The sequence below is a fragment of the Hyperolius riggenbachi genome, chromosome 10, assembly GCF_040937935.1.
Source record: "Hyperolius riggenbachi isolate aHypRig1 chromosome 10, aHypRig1.pri, whole genome shotgun sequence".
Taxonomy (NCBI): Eukaryota; Metazoa; Chordata; class Amphibia; order Anura; family Hyperoliidae; genus Hyperolius; species Hyperolius riggenbachi.
Window position 1 is genome coordinate 296,712,588 of NC_090655.1, and position 17,522 is coordinate 296,730,109.

Consider the following 17,522-nt stretch of genomic DNA (forward strand, 5'->3'; position numbering starts at 1 on the left):
TGCTAACAAGACAAGGAGGTACTCGTGCTCACACTCATGCTAACAAGACAAGGAGGTACTCGTGCTCACACTCATGCTAACAAGACAAGGAGGTACTCGTGCACCCACACTCATGCTAACAAGACAAGGAGGTACTCGTGCACCCACACTCATGCTAACAAGACAAGGAGGTACTCGTGCACCCACACTCGTGCTAACAAGACAAGGAGGTACTCGTGCACCCACACTCGTGCTAACAAGACAAGGAGGTACTCGTGCACCCACCCTCGTGCTAACAAGACAAGGAGGTACTCGTGCACCCACCCTCGTGCTACCAAGACAAGGAGGTACTCGTGCTCACACTCATGCTAACAAGACAAGGAGGTACTCGTGCTCACACATGCTAACAAGACAAGGAGGTACTCGTGCACCCACACTCATGCTAACAAGACAAGGAGGTACTCGTGCACCCACACTCGTGCTAACAAGACAAGGAAGTACTCGTGCACTCACTCATGCTAACAAGACAAGGAGGTACTCGTGCACCCACACTCATGCTAACAAGACAAGGAGGTACTCGTGCACCCACACTCATGCTAACAAGACAAGGAGGTACTCGTGCTCACACTCATGCTAACAAGACAAGGAGGTACTCGTGCTCACACTCATGCTAACAAGACAAGGAGGTACTCGTGCACCCACACTCGTGCTAACAAGACAAGGAGGTACTCGTGCTCACACTCATGCTAAGACTTCACAATAAACAAAATAAAAACATAAAACAAACCACTACAAAAACTACACTGACACCTACATTACAGCAGTCATACGACTAAAGCCACCAACATAAACTACATTAAGACCACTCACATGGCAATTATGGAGCTTTTACCTCCATATTAATGAGAGAACCAGAATCTGAGAAAAGTCTGAGGACAAAGAAACAAGACAAACTTAAGGAAAAAAGTTACAGGACAGAGCAAAGAAGAAATAAAAAAGGTATAATAAAAACCTCAACCAAAAACATAATGGAACACAAAGGGACAACTCCCTGTAAGACTGTAAAGAGACTATATAGTTCTCAGCAACACACCGGTCTTCTGGCACCAGCGGCTCACTAGTAAGAGCTGCAAACACTACATCACAGCACACAGCATAGGAGATGGACTTCTTGAGGCATCTTCCAAGTTCCAAAAGGTTTATTCAGTACACAGATATACAGATACAGTTCATCACATCTTAGCCAAGCAGATTCTTCTTTAAGTCCATTTGCGTTACACAAGCTCTTGGCTAACATTCCTCCTGAATGTTAGAATAGAAAGAAGATAACCTGACTAAGTTGTATCTAAACTAAGTATATACAGCCTACAGAAAGAAAGGAAAGTAATTAGGAATTCCAGTCAGCAGATAGAGAGCATGAAAGTAAGAGTGCCCTCTGTTGGCAACTCATGAACCTTAATACTGACCAGGAAAGAGTTAATCGCGCCCTCATCTGAGCCATCCCCCAAAATCTACTATTGGCCTAGACCCCTCGTGGTGTCAGAATACCCACCTACTTGATTAATATTCTATGAGCCCCAATGTCTGTTACAAGAATGTTGTTTTATAAATATGGCCTATGTTGATTGTTCCCGTAGTCTGTCTGGGGCAGTGTAGGCCTGTGGCCTTCCTTCAGGAACATGTTCAGGAAATATTCCTGGTAACTGCCTGCAGCCTCCATTCTACGAGAACCGCTTCTTAAAGGTATACTCTGCAAACAAGCCTTTTACCTAAAACTCAGTGCAAATAACTGAGGCCTACTTAAATTATAACCCTCCCTTGTGTTTGCAGCCCATCTTCAAAAGAGTAAAAAAGATCAAAATCTACGGTGGAAGAGTAAGGGATAGAAAAGACCCATCACCAAGATAAACTTCCACCAGGTCAAGGAGGCTTGATGCACTTAAACAACAAAAACAAAAGACCGAGAGCCCCAAATTGTGTGGTATTTTCAAGAAATTCAAATTAATTTAAAAATAGTTATACTCAAACATGGGTTGCCCCTAGGCAACCACTCCATATGCAGGTGGGGAGAATTAGAACCTGACCCCACTCAGGTATAAGATGTCGCTCTTTGTAGAAGAAATGCAGGAAAGATCCTTGCCACCGTAGGTGGATCACTTTGTTAGGAGGATACGGACCAGAGGCGCCAAGAGTAAAAGCATAATGACTATAAAAATGGGGGGAGACTATAGTCACAACTCGCCACCCATAAAGAACCAGAAACCAACAGAACTTTCAATGTTCAGTAAGAACAAGAACAATTTAATGGTACTCCCAGGTGCTACGCGTTTCATGGGATTATCCCGCTTCCTCAGGCAATTAGACAGGAGTACAAGCTATAAAAATACAGAATACTACAATATATCAAAAAAGGAACCCCGAATGCTTGTAATTAGATATACAAATTTGCTACAAGCATCTAATTACAAGCATTATGCTTTTACTCTTTTGGCGCCTCTGGTCCGTATCCTCCTAACAAAGGAGGCTTGATGATCTGCCACGCCAGAGCCCAAGCTCCTCTTTCCAGTTTACGGCTCTAGGTACCGAATTTGCCCAACCTCACTGAGTATGTTGCTCACCACCACCTGGACTGGCAAGTTTTTTTCTGTCTAATGGCTAAATCACACCGTGCTAACCAAGTGCAGCACCTAACCACTAAACTGACTAAAGTGCACATATCAAATGATTTCAATTGATGCCCACTTTCTGTTACCGAGGGTCTGAAACTCTTCTTTTTAACAGCTGGTCTTTCTCGGCTGTCCAACACTGAAATGTAAAAAATGTTGAATTCTATATTTAACCCAACGATCAATAAGCGATTTACAGCAATAACCTGAAGCATTGTTACATGTCTATTATACCTTACCATGCCAAGGCCGACTATCACCTACTGTAGCCCCCCACACACCTCCCAAAAAGCCCTCACTTTCCCCACAGTGACATGAATGATGGCCGGGATTAGATTGTAAGATCCTCTGTAGACGGTGACATACTGGCAGGGATTTGAGTGCAAGATGGTGAGGAAATCGAATATGAGATCACGTCCATAGTAACCCAAACAAATTGGGACTCCCACTGTATGTTCTAGGGTAGATGAAAGATGTGTGGTATCTCATTAAAAGGCTGGGAGACGTACCAAAAGCTGGAGGCATGTGTCAACCCATTGTCCCAGGCCCTCCCCCAGAGAGCTGAAACCCACAATTGGTCATCCCTTCAGGGGAACATCCGGTTTATGGACCTATGGAATGAAGAAAAATTGGTACAACAGGCACCACCACCATAAGATATCCTCCCTCCCTCCCTCTTATTGAAAACACCCAGTGAAACTCACAAATTCAAGAGCTGCATAAGCTCCCTTTTTAACTGAGTAGGATCACCAGACAAAACCTGATATGTATTTTTGTCGCCTAATTGGCGTAGTGCCTCAGCTCTATAGGCATCCGAGTCAAGAACCACCCCAGCCCCTCCTTTGTCAGCATTACGTATGACTATTGTTTTGTCATTTTGGAGGGACTGCAGTGCCCTTCGCTCCTGCCGTGTAAGATTGGAGGCTGCTCTCGGAACTCTCTTTATCCACATCAGCTCTTTCGCGCTCTCTCTCTCAGGTCCTAAAAAGTATCTACAACTGGAGTTCTCGCTTGGACAGGATAAAAACGTGGATTGGAGATGGTCATGGGGCCGCCCGAGGCAGGGCCATCACTCGTGCTGGACAAATGTTCCAGCACAAGGATGGTAGAAACCTCCTGAAACTGAGGGATCTACCCAATCTCCGGGGCAGCAGAAGGGGGCCCCAAGGTTATCCCCATCCCACATTCACCAACATCCTGTTCCTCTGAGTCAGTTTCCTTATAAACTTAGACATCCAGCATAGTGCTGAAAACATCACAATGGTTTAATGGTACATAGGATAAGAGTAGTGAAATTTGCCTTTGAGAAAGTTCAACACTCGAGAGCTTAAGATTAGAGGGAACTATAGAATGGCCTGTCTTCCGGTGCTTGTGACCTGCCCTCCTACACCCTCTCTCCTTTTGGATTTATTTTTGTGGTTCCCCTTCTTTGGTCCCCGATAGGTTGGCTGACTGAGATGTTTCCTGTATGGTCCGTTCCTGCTGGTCTCAACCACCCCTCCCCCCCCCATTATGGGGTGCCAGAAAAGACTGACTTAACCCTCTTATCCCTTGTGTCCGAGGTGTCTGACGCAGAGCCTGCACTGTCTGCTGAGCTGAAACTTACTCTTTTATAACAGGTCTTGGTTTACGGAGTATGGGCCTCCGTGACCTATGTACTGTCTACCATCTTCCCCATTCAGAAACATTATTTTTATAATCTACCGTATCCCTGAGGAACTCGTTTGGTGTTTATAATGATGTCTTCAAGTTTAGAAATATTATCCTTCATTTTCACATTAAGATCATCAAAGTGTTCAAAGGAAGAGAACTGATTTAGTTCTCTTCGTATATCAGATATCTGAACCTTGATGTCTGCCATCATGTCGGATTGTACATGGCTGAAATAGCAGAATGGGTGACTTCCTGCCTTTTTACCATAGCCAAGACTCTATGGCTGATCTCACTAATGACGACTGTATTTCATCCAGTTCCCTTCTGCAGGATTTTTCAAGCCTAGACCCTAGAAGTCTGAATCTGCTAGGGTAGGAAGCCCCTGGATGTAATATCTGATCTCTCTGTCCTCCTCAACCCCTCTGCCTTTGCTCCTTGAAGACTGTAAAGTGGCCTAGCAGAACCCCTGCCTCTGGATGACTCATCACCAGCATCATCTCGCTGCTCACAGAATTCCTCCGAGTCAGTGTGGATAGCTTGCTGCTCTGTCACTGACCTTCTGTGGTTTGGATAACAACGCACCTCCACTGTTGTCAAGGCAGCGGAAACACATTAAGTGCTCAAAACAATGCTCTACAACATAACTGGTACTAACATGTGCTGTGTTATAGGCCTCTTCCGCACTATTGTTTGGATGGCCAAGAGGTGTCCTAAGCCATGGCAGGCACAGATATCCTGCATCACCTGCAATTGCAAAAACAGAAAGAACATTGATTACATATGGTTAATGTTACAATATTTTACATAAGCATAATTTGCTATAGAAATTAGCAAGCAACCAGCCACCATCCTGATACACTGCGCCAAAAAATGTAAAAAGGCCTGATTGACGCAAAGTATGGGCATCGTCACATGAACCAGGGAATTTAGCGACCAAAGGAAGAAACTTCCATGTCAGGGCCACACACTACTTGGACATTCAGGGAATGGCAAAACTTCCAGTTCCTATACATGTATTCAACTGCACTTGGAGGGACAAGTGCTACATGGGTGCAGTCAATGGCCCCGATGACATTGGGCATGATGGTAAAATGCCACCTTGACTGCATCCCATTGGGAACATGGAAAGTGGATAAACTGTCTGCTTCTCCTCTGCATGCCCTTCAGGAACTGGGATATAACCCTGCTCATGGTGGACTGGGACACCCCACAGGCAAAGCCACCCAGCCTTTGAAAGCTCCCATTGGCCAGGAACTGCAGGCAGGCAAACAACTTAGTTTGCCCACTAATCGCATGACTTTGAGATGTTAATGGCCTGAGATAGGTCTCCAAACGAGCATACAGCTCATCAAAAGCCGCCCTGTTCAGCCTCAACAGTCCCCTCTCTGAAAGCAACACCACATCAGTGCGTTCCCATATGACACGTGGAATGGGTCTCCTGCGCAGAGCATAGCGGCATATGCCGTCAACAGTCTCAGCCTCCTCCAACCATCGTCAAAGGGCTCCATCTGAATGAAGATGGAAAGGATATAACAATGTGCATTTCAAATAAGTGGCGTAGCTAAGGAGCTGTGGACCCCAATGCAAGTTTTACAACGGGGACCCCCCAAGCACTCTATACATAACAATTGATACAGCGCACCAAAACCTGCCAATGGCAACTACAGTGTCAGAGGTGCAAGAAGGGGGTGGGGAGCAGCTTGTTACTGATTACCCCCAAGCACTCTATACATAGCAATCCCTGCCAATGGCAACTACAGTGTCAGAGGTGCAAGAGGGGGATGGGGAGCAGCTTGTTACTGATTACCCCCCAGCACTCTATACATAGCAATCCCTGCCAATGGCAACTACAGTGTCAGAGGTGCAAGAAGGGGATGGGGAGCAGCTTGTTACTGATTACCCCCCAGCACTCTATACATAGCAATCCCTGCCAATGGCAGCTACAGTGTCAGAGGTGCAAGAAGGGGATGGGGAGCAGCTTGTTACTGATTACCCCCAAGCACTCTATACATAGCAATCCCTGCCAATGGCAACTACAGTGTCAGAGGTGCAAGAAGGGGATGGGGAACAGCTTGTTACTGATTACCCCCAATCACTCTATACATAGCAATCCCTGCCAATGGCAGCTACAGTGTCGGGAGGTAATCAGTAACAAGCTGTTCCCATCCCCTTCTTGCACCTCTGACACTGTAGCTGCCATTGGCAGGGATTGCTATGTATAGAGTGCTTGGGGGTAATCAGTAACAAGCTGTTCCCCATCCCCTTCTTGCACCTCTGACACTGTAGTTGCCATTGGCAGGGATTACTATGTATAGAGTGCTTGGGGGTAATCAGTAACAAGCTGCTCCCCATCCCCTTCCTGCACCTCTGACACTGTAGTTGCCATTGGCAGGGATTGCTATGTATAGAGTGCTTGGGGGTAATCAGTAACAAGCTGCTCCCCATCCCCTTCTTGCACCTCTGACACTGTAGCTGCCATTGGCAGGGATTGCTATGTATAGAGTGCTTGGGGGTAATCAGTAACAAGCTGCTCCCATCCCCTTCTTGCACCTCTGATTACCCCCAAGCACTCTATACATAGCAATCCCTGCCAATGGCAGCTACAGTGTCAGAGGTGCAAGAAGGGGATGGGGAGCAGCTTGTTACTGATTACCCCCAAGCACTCTATACATAGCAATCCCTGCCAATGGCAACTACAGTGTCAGAGGTGCAGGAAGGGGATGGGGAGCAGCTTGATACTGATTACCCCCAAGCACTCTATACATAGTAATCCCTGCCAATGGCAACTACAGTGTCAGAGGTGCAAGAAGGGGATGGGGAACAGCTTGTTACTGATTACCCCCAAGCACTCTATACATAGCAATCCCTGCCAATGGCAACTACAGTGTCAGAGGTGCAAGAAGAGGATGGGGAGCAGCTTGTTACTGATTACCCCCCAAGCACTCTGACACTGTAGTTGCCATTGGCAGGGATTGCTATGTATAGATTGCTTGGGGTAATCAGTAACAAGCTGCTCCCCATCCCCTTCTTGCACCTCTGACACTGTAGTTGCCATTGGCAGGGATTGCTATGTATAGAGTGCTTGGGAGGTAATCAGTAACAAGCTGTTCCCATCCCCTTCTTGCACCTCTGACACTGTAGCTGCCATTGGCAGGGATTGCTATGTATAGAGTGATTGGGGGTAATCAGTAACAAGCTGTTCCCCATCCCCTTCTTGCACCTCTGACACTGTAGTTGCCATTGGCAGGGATTGCTATGTATAGAGTGCTTGGGGGTAATCAGTAACAAGCTGCTCCCCATCCCCTTCTTGCACCTCTGACACTGTAGCTGCCATTGGCAGGGATTGCTATGTATAGAGTGCTTGGGGGTAATCAGTAACAAGCTGTCCCCCATCCCCTTCTTGCTCCTCTGACACTGTAGTTGCCATTGGCAGGAATTGCTATGTATAGAGTGCTTGGGGGTAATCAGTAACAAGCTGCTCCCCATCCCCTTCTTGCACCTCTGACACTGTAGTTGCCATTGGCAGGGATTGCTATGTATAGAGTGCTTGGGGGTAATCAGTAACAAGCTGCTCCCCATCCCCTTCTTGTACCTCTGACACTGTAGTTGCCATTGGCAGGGATTGCTATGTATAGCGTGCTTGGGGGTAATCAGTAACAAGCTGCTCCCCATCCCCTTCTTGCACCTCTGACACTGTAGCTGCCATTGGCAGGGATTGCTATGTATAGAGTGCTTGGGGGTAATCAGTAACAAGCTGTTCCCCATCCCCTTCTTGCACCTCTGACACTGTAGCTGCCATTGGCAGGGATTGCTATGTATAGAGTGCTTGGGGGTAATCAGTAACAAGCTGCTCCCCATCCCCTTCTTGCACCTCTGACACTGTAGCTGCCATTGGCAGGGATTGCTATGTATAGAGTGCTTGGGGGTAATCAGTAACAAGCTGCTCCCCATCCCCTTCTTGCACCTCTGACACTGTAGTTGCCATTGGCAGGGATTGCTATGTATAGAGTGCTTGGGGGTAATCAGTAACAAGCTGTTCCTCATCCTCTTCTTGCACCTCTGACACTGTAGTTGCCATTGGCAGGGATTGCTATGTATAGAGTGCTTGGGGGTAATCAGTAACAAGCTGTTCCCCATCCCCTTCTTGCACCTCTGACACTGTAGTTGCCATTGGCAGGAATTGCTATGTATAGAGTGCTTGGGGGTAATCAGTAACAAGCTGTTCCCCATCCCCTTCTTGCACCTCTGACACTGTAGTTGCCATTGGCAGGGATTGCTATGTATAGAGTGCTTGGGGGTAATCAGTAACAAGCTGTTCCCCATCCCCTCCTTGCACCTCTGACACTGTAGTTGCCATTGGCAGGAATTGCTATGTATAGAGTGCTTGGGGGTAATCAGTAACAAGCTGCTCCCCATCCCCTTCTTGCACCTCTGACACTGTAGTTGCCATTGGCAGGGATTGCTATGTATAGAGTGCTTGGGGGTAATCAGTAACAAGCTGTTCCCCATCCCCTCCTTGCACCTCTGACACTGTAGTTGCCATTGGCAGGGATTGCTATGTATAGAGTGCTTGGGGGGTAATCAGTAACAAGCTGCTCCCCATCCCCTTCTTGCACCTCTGACACTGTAGTTGCCATTGGCAGGGATTGCTATGTATAGAGTGCTTGGGGGTAATCAGTAACAAGCTGTTCCCCATCCCCTCCTTGCACCTCTGACACTGTAGTTGCCATTGGCAGGGATTGCTATGTATAGAGTGCTTGGGGGTAATCAGTAACAAGCTGTTCCCCATCCCCTTCTTGCACCTCTGACACTGTAGTTGCCATTGGCAGGAATTGCTATGTATACAGTGCTTGGGGGTAATCAGTAACAAGCAGAGAGGAAGGAAACTGTTCCTAGTACTGGTGGTAATGTCTGCCTTTTCTACCTACAGGAACTGGCACCAGAATCTGGAAGAAATGTACTTATGTGTATTTGTGTTCAGAGTATAATGAGCCATAAATTACTTCTCTCCTATGTTGCTGTCACTTACAGTAGGTAGTAGAAATCTGACATTACCGACAGGTTTTCGGCTAGTCCATCTCTTCATGGGTGATTCTCAGCATGGCCTTTATTCTTTATATAAAGATATTACCTGAAATTATTTATAAAAAGATGCTGGCCAGCCTCCCTGCTCGCTGCACTTTATTTTGGCAGTTGGACGAAGCAACTGCCATTCCCTAAGTGCATTTTAAAATAAAGAAACCCTGAGAATCCCCCTATAAGAAGATGGGCTAGTCCAAAATCTGTCAGTAATGTTAGATTTCTACTACTTAGTTTAAAGAGGAACTCCAGTGAAAATAATGTAATAAAAAAGTGCTTTTTTACAATAATTATGTATAAATGATTTAGTCAGTGTTTGCCCATTGTAAAATCTTTTAAATCCCTGATTTACATTCTGACATTTATTACATGGTGACATTTTTACTGTTGGCAGGTGATGTAGCTGCTCCTTAGCTGTTTATAGCAGTTTCCAACTGCCAAAAAAACCATTTCCCACAATGCAGCAAGGTTCACAGACAGGAAACTTCCAAGAGTACCACGGTCCTCAGTTTCCTGTAGGAGGGTTTTCACCACAATATCAGTTATACAGCGCCCCCTGATGGTCTGTTTGAGAAAAGAAATAGATTTCTCATGTAAAAGGTGGTATCAGCTACTGATTGGGTTCAATTCTTGGTCAGTCTCTCTTTAAGGGAACATAAACTGACAGAGATGTCATTTTTTTCTGTTAAACTAATACCAGTTGCCTGACTCTTCTGCTGCTCTGGTTTCTGTAATACTTTAAACCACAGCCCCTGAACAAGCATGCTGATCAGATGTGTGATTCTGCCAATACTGCAGCCAAAGAGAGCAGCAGGACAGCCAGGCAACTGGTATTGTGTAGAAGGAAACAGCCATAGCCCACTCAGTGAAGGATCCCTATAAGAATGTGGGAGAGAGTGGCCCCCAGAGGAAACCCCGGCCCACATGCTAACAGGGTGTAGAGATGCCGGATCCTGCTGCAATAGGATGCCTTTAATAATCACCTTGATGTTTGCTCTAAGTAGCTCACCTGTATAAGGTAGCTGGCCGGTGCCCTTTCCCTGCAGGTTCATCACTCCTGCTCCATGCAATCCACAATCCGTAAGGAAAAGGCCCTCCACAGGCTTCAAACTTGCGTTTCTTTTATTGCGAGCAAAGACACTACATGTTACTAGAGGTGGGCCGAACGGTTCGCCGGTGAACTTTCCCGGAAGTTCGATTCACCCCATAATGCTCTGAGTGTCAACTTTGACCCTCTGCATCACAGTCAGCAGGCGCATTGTAGCCAATCAGGCTACGCTAAGCCCTGGAGCCCCCCCCCCCCCCCTTATATAAGGCAGGCTCCGGCGGCCATGACACTCACTCGTGTGCCTGCTAGAGACAGACTAGGGACAGCTGCTGCAGACTTGTTCTCCTAGGGACAGATTAGTCAGGCTCTTGCCTTCTTAGCTTGCTTAGCTGAATCTTATTGCTATAATAGCGCCCCAGAAAAGCTCTTTTCAGAGCTCCTCCTGCTCGTGTGATCAATTTTTTTTTTCTGTGTTTGAAACTGACACTTGTGGTGTTGCTTAGACAGCATTGCTAATTCATACTGTGTGTCCCACTGCCAGCAGCAGCAGCACATTCAGTGACTACCTGTGTGTGTGAGACACTTGTGTTGCTTAGACAGCATTGCTAATTCATAATGTGTGTGTCCCACTGCCAGCAGCAGCAGCACATTCAGTGACTACTACCTGTGTGTGTGATACACTTGTGTTGCTTAGACAGCATTGCTAATTCATACTGTGTGTGTACCACTGCCAGCAGCAGCAGCACATTCAGTGACTACTACCTGTGTGTGTGATACACTTGTGTTGCTTAGACAGCATTGCTAATTCATACTGTGTGTCCCACTGCCAGCAGCAGCAGCAGCAGCACATTCAGTGACTACCTGTGTGTGTGAGACACTTGTGTTGCTTAGACAGCATTGCTAATTCATACTGTGTGTCCCACTGCCAGCAGCAGCAGCACATTCAGTGACTACTACCTGTGTGTGTGAGACACTTGTGTTGCTTAGACAGCATTGCTAATTCATACTGTGTGTCCCACTGCCAGCAGCAGCAGCACATTCAGTGACTACTACCTGTGTGTGTGAGACACTTGTGTTGCTTAGACAGCATTGCTAATTCATAATGTGTGTGTCCCACTGCCAGCAGCTGCAGCACATTCAGTGACTACTACCTGTGTGTGTGAGACACTTGTGTTGCTTGGACAGCATTGCTAATTCATACTGTGTGTCCCACTGCCAGCAGCAGCAGCACATTCAGTGACTACTACCTGTGTGTGTGTGACACTTGTGTTGCTTAGACAGCATTGCTAATTCATACTGTGTGTCCCACTGTCAGCAGCAGCAGCAGCACATTCAGTGACTACTACCTGTGTGTGTGAGACACTTGTGTTGCTTAGACAGCATTGCTAATTCATAATGTGTGTGTCCCACTGCCAGCAGCAGCAGCACATTCAGTGACTACCTGTGTGTGTGAGACACTTGTGTTGCTTAGACAGCATTGCTAATTCATAATGTGTGTCCCACTGCCAGCAGCAGCACATTCAGTGACTACTACCTGTGTGTGTGAGACACTTGTGTTGCTTAGACAGCATTGCTAATTCATAATGTGTGTCCCACTGCCAGCAGCAGCAGCACATTCAGTGACTAAGCAACACAAGTGTCTCACACACACAGGTAGTAGTCACTGAATGTGCTGCTGCTGCTGCTGACAGTGGGACACACAGTATGAATTAGCAATGCTGTCTAAGCAACACAAGTGTCTCACACACACAGGTAGTAGTCACTGAATGTGCTGCTGCTGCTGCTGGCAGTGGGACACACAGTATGAATTAGCAATGCTGTCTAAGCAACACAAGTGTCTCACACACACAGGTAGTAGTCACTGAATGTGCTGCTGCTGCTGCTGGCAGTGGGACACACAGTATGAATTAGCAATGCTGTCTAAGCAACACAAGTGTCTCACACACACAGGTAGTAGTCACTGAATGTGCTGCTGCTGCTGCTGGCAGTGGGACACACAGTATGAATTAGCAATGCTGTCTAAGCAACACAAGTGTCTCACACACACAGGTAGTAGTCACTGAATGTGCTGCTGCTGCTGGCAGTGGGACACACACATTATGAATTAGCAATGCTGTCCAAGCAACACAAGTGTCTCACACACAGGTAGTAGTCACTGAATGTGCTGCTGCTGCTGGCAGTGGGACACACAGTATGAATTAGCAATGCTGTCTAAGCAACACAAGTGTATCACACACACAGGTAGTAGTCACTGAATGTGCTGCTGCTGCTGCTGGCAGTGGGACACACAGTATGAATTAGCAATGCTGTCTAAGCACCACAAGTGTCTCACACACACAGGTAGTAGTCACTGAATGTGCTGCTGCTGCTGGCAGTGGCAGTGGGACACACAGTATGAATTAGCAATGCTGTCTAAACAACACAAGTGTCTCACACACACAGGTAGTCACTGAATGTGCTGCTGCTGCTGGCAGTGGGACACACACGTTGCTTAGACAGCATTGCTAATTCATACTCACAGGTAGTACTAGTCACTGAATGTGCTGCTGCTGCTGGCAGTGGGACACAGTATGAATTAGCAATGCTGTCTAAACACAAGTGTATCACACACACAGGTAGTAGTCACTGAATGTGCTGCTGCTGCTGGCAGTGGGACACACAGTATGTATTAGCAATGCTGTCTAAGCAACACAAGTGTCTCACACACACAGGTAGTAGACAGCATTGCTAATTCATACTGTGTGTCCCACTGCCAGCAGCAGCAGCACATTCAGTGACTACTACCTGTGTGTGTGAGACACTTGTGTTTAGACAGCATTGCTAATTCATACTGTGTCCCACTGCCAGCAGCCCACCAGCATTCAGCAGCACATTCAGTGACACCTGTGTGTGTGACAGGGAGCTGCACATTGTACTACATTTACCTACTACTAGTACCTGTTGTGTTTAGTTAACCCACCTCATTACTGCATACACCTACGTTTGTGTTGAGTGAACCCACCTCCCTGCACATAACTACCTTTTAAGTTGAGTGAATTCACCTCCCTTTATATCTACCTTTTCTGTAGAGTGAACTCACCTCACTGCATATAACTACCTTTCGGTTGAGTGAACTCACCTCACTGCATATAGCTACCTTTTGTGTTCAGTAATCTCACCTCACTGCATATATAACTACCTTTGTGTTGAGTGAACTCAGCTGACTGCATATACCTAGCTTCCCCCCCCCCCCCCCCCCCCCCCGAGATGGACAAAATGGACAAACCAGGAAGAGGTAGAGGCAGACCCAGAGGAAGGCCACCAGGCACCGGCAGGTCTGTGGCTGTGCGAGGTGGTGTTGCTGTTATTTCGTGCGGACCTGCCCCAAAGTACAGTGCTCAGAAGAAGGCACGTGCCATCACTTCCCAAAATTGTGAGGACGTGCTTGAGTTTAACACAGAACACCTCATCTCCCGCAGCCACCAGCGCTACAACAAGCACCACATCCGCTGCATTTGACACTTCGCAGGAGTTATTTGGTGGTGAAATCACTGATTCACAGCCACTACTGCAACAAGAAGGCACAGGTACACCACCTCATAGGTCTGAGTTAGGTGGCGATAGTATGGACGTAATGTGTGAGGAGGGGCATGATGAACCACCTGAAGTTGGTGCAGTTGTGGAGGTGTCTGAGGAAAGCGAAGCTGGGCAGGAGGATTAGGATGACGATTATACAGATGTCATGTATGTTCCCAATAGATGAGATGACCAGGAGGACAGTTCAGAGGGGGAGTCGGAGAGGAGCAGGAGGAGACGACTCCATGATAGAAGCAGAGGGAGCTCGTCCTCAGATACAGCTGGGGCAGTGTCCGGCGCCATGTATCGCCAGCTATGGCCAGTCTGCCAACATGCCCTTCAAGGTCAGCTGTTGATGCCACCGTAGTGCCATCACCCCAGGGGGGGCTCTGCGGTTTGGAAATATTTTACGGTGTGTGCCTCAGATAGGAGCAAAGCCATCTGTTCTCTCTGCCTCCAAAAATTGAGACGTGGAAAGGCCAACACTCACGTAGGGACAAGTGCCTTACGAAAGCACCTGGAGAGAAAGGCACAAACTGCTATGGGAAGAACACCTAAGGAAAAGCAGCACCCCTCAAAAGACAAGCCACCCTCCTTCTCCTCTTCCTCCTTCAGGTGCATCATCTTCATCCGCTTTCTCCCTTGACCCTTCACAGCCACCCTCCTCCACACCGCCTCTGCCCTTGAGCGGTTCCTGCTCCTCTGCCCACAGCAGTAGCCAGGTGTCCGTGAAGGAAGTATTTGAGCGGAAGAAGCCAATTTCTGCCAGTCACCCTCTTGCCCGGCGTCTGACAGCTGGTGTGGCGGAACTATTAGCTCGCCAGCTATTACCATACAAGCTGGTGGACTCTGAGGCTTTCCGTAAATTTGTGGCCATTGGGACACCGCAGTGGAAGATACCAGGCCGCACTTATTTTTCATGAAAGGCCATACCCAAACTGTACCGTGCAGTTCACAGGCAAGTGGTGTCATCTATTGCGAAGATCGTTGGGTCAAGGGTCCGCCTGACCACGGATGCCTGGTCTGCCAAGCATGGGCAGGGCCACTACATTACATACACAGCCCATTGGGTCAACCTGGTGACCGATGGCAGCAAGCAGGGAGTACGTGGCTGCGCAGCGGACCGACTTGTCATACCTCCACAGCTTGCAGGCAGGCCTCCTGCCACCTCCTCTCCTTCAGCTACATCCTCTTTGCTGTCAACCTCCTCCTCCTTGGCTGAGTGTCAGTTTAACTCTAGTGGTGCTGCCATCTCCTCTTCCTCTCCAGCTACACAGCCCCATCTCCCCAGAGCCTACGCTGCATGCCAGGTACGACGGTGTCACGCCATTTTAGACATGTCTTGCCTCAAAGCGGAGAGTCACACTGGAGCAGCTCTCCTGGCTGCTCTTAACAAACAGGTGGAGCAATGGCTGATCCCGCACAAGCTTGAGATCGGCAACGTGGTGTGCGACAACGGCAGCAATCTCATTGCTGCGTTGAATTTGGGAAAGCTGACACATACCCTGCATGGCACAGGTGCTGAATCTGGTCGTGCAAAGATTTGTGTCCAAGTACCCAGGCTTAGAGGACGTCCTGAAGCAGACCAGGAAGTTGTGTGGGCATTTCAGGCGGTCTTATACGGCCATGGCACGCTTTGCGGACATTCAGCGGAAAAACAACTTGCCGGTGAGACGCTTGATATGCGATAGCCCGACTCGCTGGAATTCCACCCTGCTCATGTTCTCTCACTTGCTAGACCAGGAGAAAGCCGTCACCCAGTACCTGTACAACTACAGTAGGACACAATCTGGGAAGATGGGGATGCTGTGGCCCAACAGCTGGAAACTGATGCGAAATGCATGCAGGACCATGCGGCCGTTTGAGGAGGTGACCAACCTGGTGAGTCGTGCTGAAGGCACCATCAGCGACTTGATCCCCTACGCTTACTTCCTGGAGCATGCCATGCGTAGAGTGGTGGATGAAGCTGTGGAGGAGTGGGAACAGGAACAGCTACGGCAAGAGCAGGCGTGGGACCAATTTTCAGCCGAAGTACAGGTTTCCTCAACACCTGCGGCACCACAGAGGGGGGAGGAGGAGGAAGAAGAGGAGTCGTGTGGGGAAGGAGAGGAGTCAGACTCGGATGATTATGAGGAAGGTGTTTCTGTGGAGGAGGAAGAGGCGGCAGAAGAACAACCGCAGCACCCATCACAGGGGGCTTCTGCTGCTCCACGTTCCCGTGGTATTGTCCGTGGCTGGGGGGAGGAAGAGGAGTTGCGTGACGTCACTGTGGAAGAGCAAGAGGAGATGGAGAGTACGTCTGCATCCAGCTTTGTGCAGATGTCCTCTTTCATGTTGTCCAGCCTGTTGAGGGACCCCCGTATCAAAAAACTCAAGGGGAATGACCTGTACTGGGTGGCCACGCTACTAGAACCTCGGTACAGGCACAAAGTGGCAGACCTGTTACCAACTCAACACAAGGCGGAAAGGATGCAGCACTTGCAGAACAAGCAGTCAATGATGCTTTACAATGCATTTAAGGGTGATGTGACAGTACAACGCAATAAAGGTACCACTGGCAGTATTCCTCCTCCTCACCAGTCCACGCAGGCAAGGACAGGACACTCCAGCGATCTCGGGGTGATGTCGGACATGCGGACATTCTTTAGTCCAACGCCTCGCAGACTCAGTAGCCCTTCGGGATCCACCCTCCAACGCCTGGACCTGTCCTTAAGTGTGGATGTACACACTGCGACTGCGAGCAGCGGCGATGAACCCTTGCTCTACTGGTTGCGCATGCTTGACCTGTGGCCAGAGCTGTCCCAATTTGCCATACTTCTCTTGCCCTGCCGCAAGCGTCCTGTCAGAAAGGACCTTCGGTGCAGCTGGAGGCATTGTCACTGAGAAGAGAAGTCGCCTAAGTCATGACAGTGTTCAGTACCTGACCTTTATCAAAATGAACGAGGCATGGATCCCTGAGGGCTATTGCACGACCGAAGACTAAGTCAGTCCCCACACACAGCATCTCTGCCTGCATGCCGCTTGACTGCCTTCTCCACCACCACCACCACCAGGGTCCAGGACTCTAGGCGGATTCCAGAATTTTTAAGGCCACTGCTAGCAGCGGCCGCTATACTAATTTTTCTGGGGCGTGCACATGCCTGCCTAATTTTTCTAGCTGAACTGCAGGCGACTGCAAAAAAAAAAAAAACGCATGTGCATGTGCCCATCCCCCTTCATGATCATTACCTTGCCGCGGTGAAGGGGCTTGCGTATCACAATGAAGCAATGACCGCCAGCTATATGAGTGTCTCGGGTGGGGGTGGCACACCAAAGATAAGGTCGTTGCTTCATTGTGATCAGACCAAATTTGATCAGCTGGACAGTCACTGTTCTGTCATTCAGCTACATCAGCCGGGCGAGCATATGGGCTGAAAAGCCACCATCACCTGCACTCTCGTCATGGTGCGCACAAGTCAAGCACGGCCGTCACTGCATACCTTTCACTGCATCTGTGACTGCACATTATAGCTGGCAGTCAGTGCATAACTTGCACTTGAATG

General features: G+C 48.3%; 1 protein-coding gene across 1 annotated transcript in view; it reads right to left on the minus strand.

Annotated features, from left to right (window-relative positions):
- The window catches only part of LOC137536607 (uncharacterized), a 126,727-nt gene that overhangs the window by 40,935 nt on the left and 68,270 nt on the right, over nucleotides 1-17,522 (minus strand). Inside the window, exon 14 of the mRNA XM_068258860.1 lies at nucleotides 4,954-5,042. Within this exon, the coding sequence (XP_068114961.1) occupies nucleotides 4,954-5,042 (89 nt within the window). The remainder of the gene's footprint in view (nucleotides 1-4,953; nucleotides 5,043-17,522) is intronic.